The 10000-nt window shown below is 39.3% G+C and overlaps 1 protein-coding gene across 1 annotated transcript in view; it reads left to right on the plus strand.

The window, feature by feature from the left end:
• The window catches only part of TRPM7 (transient receptor potential cation channel subfamily M member 7), a 1848525-nt gene that overhangs the window by 12586 nt on the left and 1825939 nt on the right, over nucleotides 1-10000 (plus strand). Inside the window, exon 3 of the mRNA XM_044076371.1 lies at nucleotides 7872-8085. Coding sequence (XP_043932306.1) covers nucleotides 7872-8085 — 214 coding nt within the window. The remainder of the gene's footprint in view (nucleotides 1-7871; nucleotides 8086-10000) is intronic.

Consider the following 10000-nt stretch of genomic DNA (forward strand, 5'->3'; position numbering starts at 1 on the left):
TCTGGTGGGGGTGGGCTAATCGTAGAGCAGACAGTTCAAGGAATGTGGTTATAGACAGTAGTAGAAGCCACATATAGTTATCCTAGAGATGAGAGCAGTTTGCTTGAGATTACAAGCCTTTCAGGATGCTTTTCCCATGGGTGTAAGAGCCATTCACTTAAGCATCATGACTATGGTATGGTATGGTACATCATCAAGCAGAGAGGGATGCATTCCTAGCCCTTGAGCTGGGAGGCCATGAGGGTGTGAATAGGCAATTTCATTTCATTACTCTCTGCTACCCATGTTCCTGATCAGGCTAGTTAGTTTGCTGACAGACTCTGTTGTTGCATTCTGATGCTGCATACGTTTTCCTTCAGTCTTCTAGTTGTGAAAAGATTTGGTTTGCCAGTAGGCAGCCTTTGCTGCAACCTTTTTTACTCCAAGCCAGTATGAAATGTAGCAAATTTTTCTCCCTCATCTCTCCACACAGATGGATGTCCAGGAAAGCTTTATTCCAAAAATGGCCAGTAGTACTCCTGTACATTTTCTCCCATTTGCCCGTATTTTAAAGTTAATCCAAAAATCCATATGTAAGAAAACATAAGTTGTTGTCACAGCCCTTCCTTGGGGCCTGACAAATTTGATACCTCCCGCTTTAACCTTATGTTATGGGGGGTGCTCTCCACCTGAAACTTTTCAGGACCTTACGCACTCACCTATCCAGCAAGCCTTACCCAGGCCTTCTGTCACTTTGCCTAACTGCGTAGTTACTCCAATTCCTGTAATGGTCAAGGACTGTGATTTTACATGCCTAGGATGGTCCAGGTTGTAACATCTGGAAATGGACATGATTTTTTTTTCAGCAACTTCAAGAGGTCTGGGTTCTTTTTTTCCACCATTTCTCACCCTTCTAGATTATTTATCTCAAGTTTTTGGTTCTGGGCTAAGCTACTCTTCCTTAAAAGTACACTTGGCAGCTGTATCTGGTTTTCATCTGTGATTAAGCCATTCCACCATAGCTTCCCTGGAAATATGTAAAGCTTTTCTTTAATGGTTCTTCCTCCTCAGACTTCTGCTTAATCTGTGTTACCATAGAACTTGAATTTTATTTTGGAAAAATTGCATTATTTACTTTTAAACCAGCTGCTAAAATGGAGTTAAGGTATCATGGAAAACTATTCATGCCAGCTAAAACTTCAGCTAGGCATGTTTCAGCTATAAAGTACTGTGTCTCAGCCTCCACAAAGATGGAGCATTCTTGTGGACTAACCTTTAATGTTTACCTAGGTAACCACCCAAATGATCCTAAACCCATCTGCTAGTCTTGCTTGTCTCTTTTTGAGATTCTCCCAGGCTCAGAATCTCCTCCCAGACTCTCATAATGTACTACACATCTTCTGTGCAGGTCTTATTTGCTGCATTTGACTACAACAGTGAAAGACATTTCCATGATTATTCAGCAGTATTTGGGGTCTTTTTCATTAAAATAGAAGCAAGTTTAAGCCAAATTCTTGACTTACAGTTTAGATCTTTACCTTTCTTCAATATCTGTACAGCTGTTGGCTGATGGTTTAATTAGGTAGCTAATTGTTTTAAACTAGTTCACCATCTTGTAGCTGGTAGCCTGTTTATATAAGGCAAGGTTATTTCAGTTTTCTTAATCTTTTGGCTGATCTGCTGTTTATAGGTGATTACTTGGTTTTGTGGAAGCATTTGGCTCTGTCTTTGATTCTGAATAAGGCCTTCATTTTCTGAAAATGCTTAAAGTGTTGGTACAAGAATCCCTCTCAGGAGGACCTACTCACTTTGCATTGTGTGCCTGGGGTGGATCGTTAAGGTGCAAAATGTGATGTATGTGAAAAAATGGGTTCCATACTTTATGGGATGGAAGAAACTGGTTCATTTAGATTTTTTTGTTACTTTTTCTGTAGTTATTACAAAATCAGTTTGCTCTGTGTGGTGTTGGAATGAGCACCATGGGGCTGTTCATTCACTAGTGGTCTCTTAAATCATATCTAATCTAAACATTTTCTTTATCTCCTCCCAACTGTCAGCTTTTGAGTTTCAGGTTCAGTGCAGGGTATTAGGTTAACTTTCTGTCCCAGGATTATTTCTGTTTTAGTAAGAGTTATCCTTCCAAGCAGCTCCTCGGAAGGAACTCTTGAATCTCCTGTCTCTGATCCCTTGAAAGGGTCTCATCCACTACTTTCTTGGGGAAAGGTGGCTCTTTCTTGTCTAGTTCTTGGTCCCTGACCTCAGATACAATGTTTACTGCATTGTTTGCATCTCCCTCCATGTTTTAAGATATCGCTTCTCTGTTTGTATCACGTTACAGTTCACATCATTGTCCTATTCACTTATCTGATAGGGCCCTTGCTACTTTGCCAGGAACTTGTTTTCAATTCTGGGAACCAGAACTAAAATTTGGTCTCCCACTTGAAACTGCTTATCCTGGGCATTCTTGCTACGTACTCCTTGGTTGCTTACTTAATTGCTCTTGTGTTCCTGCACAGTAGGCATCTCAACCTTCAACCTTATCTGTAAATTGTTTTAGTAGTCTGTAACGCTCTTGAGTGGTGTCTTCTTTTCTTTTCATGTCTCTTTCACTATAACCAGTAGTCCTGTGGGCCATTTGCCATATAACAATAAAAAAGGTGCTGAGTCCTGTAGAGGTTTACAGCACTTCTGTGACGAAACATTAAATAATTTAACAATTGGTCCTGTTCTTTCCCACATTTTTCTCTAGACTTTCTCACTGTAGATTTTATGGTCTTTTTATGTTCCACTACCAACCTATTCACTTGGGGATCATAAACTGAAATTCTTAGCCGTTTTATTGAGAAACTGTGACAGTACTGTTTCCATGATTTTAGGCATAAAGGGCATCCCTTCCCCTTAGGTATTCCAGTCTGGGAGAAGAGCGGTATTAATTTTTTAGCAATCACTTTGGAATTGGCCTTCTTAAATTGGAAGGCTTCTGAGAATTGGTGGTTAGAGTATAACATCATTAGGATGCACTGAAATCCACTGCTGAACTTAACTGATGGCCCCACAATGTCTGTAGCAGCCTTTCTAATAAAACATCAGTTATGGACAACAGAATTAAACGATTCTTAAACGCTAGTTTGAAGGCTGCCAGCCTAGCCGGAGAGAATTTTATAGATAATTCTATCATGTGTAAATATTAGTGTAAGACCCAGGCTTGTTGTCTTAAATGGGAAAAACTGCTGTTGGATGTGGAGCTGAAAAAAATGAAACAGTGCTGTCTACTGACCAAAGTAAAGCATGTGGTGACCCTTTTATGTAGACAGTGGTTCAGAAGAGACTAGATGAAGAAATTATTTCTATTGTTTTAACCAAGAGTTAAATTGCTAGATTTAAACATGCAAATGTATTTTTATTGCTCTGCTTCTTCACCAGCTGCAAGGTAAGAAAAGGAGATGTTAAGAATGTAAATGCAGTTTCTGTTAGCTTGGGAACCCAGGGAAGTGTGAAGAATGATGTAATGTGAATCAGAACTGTAATTTTAATTTAAATAGAGAGAACCAGTTAGAAATAACCATTTTGTCTTGACCATCCAACTCATCAGCACTCTGCCTGTTTTCTTATGTAAATTATCTTAGACGTGTGTTTTTCTTTTAGAAATAGCTAGAAACTAGAAAGATTAGACTGTGTTTTTCTGTGATGTCAGAACTGTACTACAGAATTATTTTAAGTATTTCTCTGTGATCTTTGAACTCTTGACTAGTATTGTGTAAGAAGTATTGTCTTGTGTTTTTATTATTTATTATTAAATATTTTAAAACTTTTCAACTGTGGCTGTTTTGTGTAGAGATAATTTAAGCTCTGGAGTACATTGCATATTTATAATGATTACTGTACCAAGTCACTCTAAGCCATGACTGTTTATTTATACTACCAATTGGATAATAATAATGCGCAGTAATAATTGGACACCCTTTAAGGGCCTTTGAGTAGCTGATAAGTATTAGCTGGGTGGTGGCAGTGATTTCTACTGTATAGTCTGGGTAAAAGGGGCACAGCTGGAGAACCTGTGCTAGCCTTCCCCAGAAGTGTCTGTGTGGTTGTATAAACTCTTATCTCAGTGTGTGTGTGTCAGCTACTTGGGCAGGGGCACGAAGCACTGGTTGGACAGAGAGGGTGCTGGAGATTTTAGCTTGCCCAGCTGGTTGAGATCTGGACCCTGTAGCTGTGCCAGTTGGGGAGTCTTATTGTGGACCTGGAGAGCAAGGGAGCAACCAGCCCCGGACTGACTGTGATCTCTGTGTGCTCTTAAGGGGAATTGCACTTTACTCTGTGTATTGGTTATCCTTTCCTCCTATATGAGATGCCCTCTCTGGTGTTAGTGGTGAGGATTGAGGCTCCTTGATTGCTGGGCCAGGGCAAGGGCATCACACCTAGGTTTGGTGGTTTCCTTTGGCACTCAGGACACCCTTTACAATAGTTAGTTTTTTTTTTTTTTTTTTTTACAAAACCTGGTCGTTGACACCTGGCTTGTTCTACCCTCTCTATAGATATGTCCATGCTTAAATAAACTTCCACTACATGACTATGGGCCATCTTCATGACTATGTGCCTAAATGATTTTGGTACCAGTAGCTGACTCACAGTGTCCTCCTTGTCTGCTTAACCACCCTGTACACCAGGTCATTCCGTGTTTCAGAATTAGGATAAGATGGTGTGGGTCCTACAGGTATCCTTCCCAGCACACACATATGCTACCCTGGAAATGTTCTTCTAGCATGGCTCAGTGTCTCATCTTGCCATGGAGCCCTCTTAAAAATCATAAACAAGCCTATCTGGAGGTCAGATAAATTGAAATCATCTTTGTCTCTGAAGGCAGACGGCATGGCCTCCTGACTGACAGAAGTAGATACCCAGACGTCTGTATACCATTCTTCCCCAAGGAAGGTAAGTTGCTTTAGTGCTTCAATATTTCATTCAGTATTTTTATACCTTGAAGCCCCACTCTCTTTTGTTTTTCCCTTGTAGGTATTTTCTCTTTGTGATTCCTCATTGCTGTCTGTCTTGTCTTGTGAGTTTGATCTTACATTAGACACTAGGAGCCTTGTTTTCTCCATAGGGGCTTTGCATCCTGTACCTCTGCCGAGAGTATTAATAATACATGAGCTGGGATCCCTTTCTAATTTAGACAGCTTTATCCATACTTTGGTCTGTCCAACACCCTCTACTGTTACATCAGTCTTGTGTATCCTCTGCTTTCTTATGGCTCTTGACTAGTGTGGGTGTCTTGTTCCTGCAATCAAGTTGTCTGCTTTGGTTTTGACATATTCACATGGACCATGTCAGACCTCTTTAGTGTGTTCACCTTTCTACCTTTTCCAAAGAAAAACAAAGTCTTTTTAAATTATTACATGAGGGGTTAGGTAAGGGATTGCAACTAATGGGGATGGAGGATTTTCACAAATTGAGTTTGTACTTCCACCTGGGTAACTGGGTAGTATTTGTTTCCCCCATGAGTACATGCTACCTCATTGGACTTCAGTTTAGCAGACCTCTCCCTAAACATGTTTTATAGTATTCTCTCTGCCTGTCATATTAATGTCTCAGCATCTTGGTGGTTGGTATGATACATCCATTTTTTTATTATTATTATTGCTGGCAAAGCCCTTCTAATCACCAGAATTTCAGTCATTGTTTCTTTGTTGTTGTTTTCCTCTGGGTCTAACCAAAGTTTCACAATATGTTTTACTTCAAATAGTTGTGCACTTACTGTCTTACAAGAAAACAATTTTTATTGAGTTCCATAATGCAGAGTGAAACTGCATAAACAGACTTGCACATACTAAGGCCTAGATGGCCATTTCTTGGAATATTCCTTTTTCTTTGGTATGGCAGTCTTGGAGTTAGTATGTATAAGTTCAGGATTATGGGGGGTTTGCACACTGGGTGGTGCAGGGGTCAAGTTCTGCAGTTTTGTTCTTTTTTTTTTTCCTGCATGTCCGTATTTGTTGGTGTGAGTGCCAAGATTTTGACAGTGAGCCATCGAAGTAGGCATTGAGGTGCTTCCCCTTAAGATGGACTGCCATTATATTGGCTCATTTGTATTGGTCCTAAGATTCTTGGTTGGCAGCCCTTTCAAATGGTACTAGATAAGCATCCAAGTGTTTGACACTTTGAGAGCCTTCAGTAGTGTTGTGGCTCTTGGTTGTTGTACTGACTTGGTCACTGCTGCCATCTCTTTGGCAGCTGTAGCTGTTTGTAGCTATTGTTCCCCAGTGGCCCATCATGTAGCCTAATCTCAGGGGCACAGGCACTCTTCTGCATTGGCTCCAGGAACTCCTCATTGCCAGAAGTGCACTGTAATCATAACACATAAATCCTTTTTGGCTCTGAAAAGTGGAATAGAATCATCTAATTGCTGTGAGAAGTTCCAGCTGCCTGCTGCATCCACTAGATGCAAAGTTTTCAAGGAGCAGACATGTGTCATTTTTCATAACATAAATGTCTTTTATTGGGTGCAGCATAAAACAAGACTGACTTTGCTAGAAATTTTAACCAAAAATGTAATGACAGGTGAAATGAAACCAATAGAGCACTTCATAATAATGCACAGTTCAGTTTGATAGCCACATCAGCAGTAATGTACTTTTGAGGTCTGACAGCCTTTTTAACAAATACCTCTGGTGAAACAATTTGTGTAGAATCCAGTCTCCTTTAGAACAAGTCTCTGTCAGGACAAAGTCTCCTTCCATGGAAACATGAGTTGAGCAGTACACAGTTTCTTAACCATCCAGGGTTTCTTGGCTGTAACTCTCACTTTTACTAGTACTCATCCATTTTTAGGCAGTTCCAGTACTCCGTTACCAGAACTTCCACTTGGGATCGCAGACTTCAGGTAGGCTCCCACTTCAGAACCAGCTGCACAAGCCTTGGTTTGCCTTGCCTCTTAGAAATGCACCCAAGCCTAAGTGACGTTTGTCATAGCCAACTTGCAATGACCCTAAGAAGCTACAAGCGTTCCTGCTTCTCTGTATTATTGTAGTGCAGCAGCTCAGAGCTCTAAGGTCTGAAGTTCAGTCCTGATATCTGATCACTGTCTGTGTGAAGGCTCTATATTTCTTTCTCCAAGGTAATTCTTGATCAGTGCTATACCTCAATCAACAAATACAGATAGGTAGATAAAAATAAATAGCATAATTTCCCCTACACTAGCTCTCTTAATCCTTACCGTGTGTAACTTCAGTAGCCCATTCTTAGCTTTGGATCATTAAAAATTGTTCTCAACTAATAAAATCTATAACCTGTTAGTGTGATGGTTCCAAAAGGCGAAGAGCTATGTTATACATGTGTTTGTATATGTATGTTTGTGAGTTCCTGTTGTTAGACTGAACTTTTGTACTATCAAATGACAATACATTGAAGTATGGAACATCGAACCGTCTTTGCATTGGAAAACCAGTATTTCTTGTGATTTGGTGTTTGCCCTTTCCACAATGTGGAGAAATCTCAGAATTGGTATATATGATATGCAGAGACTGTGGGGAGAGCAGGGGACAAAAATACTGTTTATGTTACTGACTTTCTGAAGCAAAGCCGGTTCAATGTTCCACACTTCAGTCTAATGATATGGACTCTTGCATGTACATGTGTGTGAGTGCAAGTTATATCACTCTATTGGACTCAAAAGCAGATAGATTCAGAAGCATGTTGTGTTATTAAATTTGAATTAGTCAGATTACATTTTCTCAAAGTTGCTAGCATGTCTAAGTTCTTTTACTGGTACTGTACTTATTGCTTTTTTAGTAGATAAAAATCCTGTAACACTAGAATTGAAACATTACTTAAATACTTTAATTCCTTATTTAATAAACATTTTTTTCTTTTTGCTTTTGTTTTTGTGGCAGTATTTAAGATTATCCTACAGTACTAAACCTGAACTGATTCTGCGACTTATGCTTAAGGAATGGCAAATGGAACTGCCTAAGCTTGTCATCTCTGTGCATGGTGGAATGCAGAAGTTTGAGCTTCATCCAAAAATTAAGCAGGTTGTTGGTAAGGGTCTTGTGCAGGCTGCTTTAACAACGGGAGCTTGGATTTTAACAGGAGGAGTAAACACAGGTAAGAGACTATTTGACAGCATATTGAGGGTTATGTTTACAAATTAATTTGTGTGAGTTATGTATTTATTTGCTTTTGTTGACCAAGAAAGTCCACTGGGCTGATATGAGCCCATTTTCAGTGGGGGCCTGGGGAGAAAAGCTCCGTAACAACATGCAAGATAATAGAAATTTGTTAAACCAGGTATTTACAGTATTTAGCAATTTACAGGAGTAACAAACAGGACAGTCATTGTTCAATTATATGGATGGAAGTTATGAAAGAAACGTTCATACATAGCAATGTATTCAGTATGTGTAGAGTTTAACAGTTATACGCATAACAATGTTGAAGTACATATTGGACAGAATAGACTATGTGGTTAACTATACAATATTCATAAACCAGGACAGAATAACTACACAATTTTTCTTATACCATGTAAAGCAAGGTGAGGTAGGGTATGCTTTTCAAGGATGTCACTTAAGAAGGGAGAATAATGCTGAGTATGGGGATAATAGGGCTCAGTCAGGAAATCAGGTTATAGAGGAATTGGAGATGGTACATGGGCAGAGCCATTGAGAAAAGTGAGATTGCTGTAGAGACGTTTTAATAAGGGGACACTCTTAATGGTCCAGAGAGGAGGTTGGAAGAGCGTTGTGTATCTTCAGCTTCCAGTAGAATTTTAATAATATAAAACTTAAATATTTTAACATATGTTGAAGATGGTATTTCCGTAGGCTCAGATTTTGGTTTCAAATCACAGTGAATTCCATTCTACAGAGTTACTGTTATGTTTGTTGAATTAATTGAAAGAATGGTTAGGGCATATCAAATTAGTTTACCTCTTTTACAGTGGGTCCTGAGATGGCTTAGCACAACAGTAAAAAGTGTCAGTTGTGGGTGCTCCAATAACTCTGTTAAACCGATGTTAAAAGCTTTTTTTATGCTATTGTCCAAGCTGTCATCGGGTAATTATTTGGGTAGTATAGTAATTGTGTTAGCCAAATAATTATCTTGAAGCTTTCTGCTAAAATTGGTGGGAAATGTAACACTTGATTGAGTGGTTAAGCAGTTTATTGCCATGAATTCTCATCTGTACCACTTTAACATAGTGACAAGACATGGGTAACAAACCCATGTTCTATTACTGTACTCTAAGCACCTAACATTGGCTGCTGTTAGCAGCTGACACTGTCCATTTTGACACTCCCTGTTTATTTGAGTAGAGACTACTGGGAGCAGCAGACTCTCTGGTTGTAAGGGTTGGTGCCTATTGTAGGTATGCATTTTTTTATTTGCTGGCAGGAAACCAGAATATCTGTAGGCAGTGATAACAGTGCATACCACCCACAGCACAATCCTGTTTTTTTTTTTCTTAATGACGATCTGGATGGATGTTGGGGCAGTAAGTAATTGTTAAATATGTTTTATTAGCCATTATTTATTCCAGTTTTGGTGATCACAAACTGCAGGTGATCTCCAGAAGGTGGATGTCTGTCTGAGGGAGTTTAAGTCCGCAGTGAAGTGATTAATGACATGGGATTGTGGGAGCCAATGTATAGTGCAAGAAATTGAAATAGATTACTGTAACAGTTTTCTTGTTTCATTTTCATCACAGGGTAACATCACAAAGATACACAGAAGGTGGTTGTGTGTATGCACATGATATGGTTAGAGATGGTGTGCATGACTGTGCACCAAAGTTGAAATTCATTACTGAGGCTGCTGTGCCTTTCACGTAGTCGCACATCAGATATATGCATAGAAGGCATTTTTTATGGGGCAAGTTATGTTTAAAAGCAGGAGCAGTTACAAGATTCATGTGAAATGGTGATTGATATGGTTTGTTAAGGAGGTTCAATATGTATTTGAGAAAAACAAGTAACTGTACATAACTGTAGTCATTATTTCTTTTGCTTTCCTCACAAAAATG

Source organism: Protopterus annectens, chromosome 7.part0 (genome assembly GCF_019279795.1).
Source record: "Protopterus annectens isolate FY-2018-M chromosome 7.part0, PAN1.0, whole genome shotgun sequence".
NCBI lineage: Eukaryota > Metazoa > Chordata > Ceratodontiformes > Protopteridae > Protopterus > Protopterus annectens.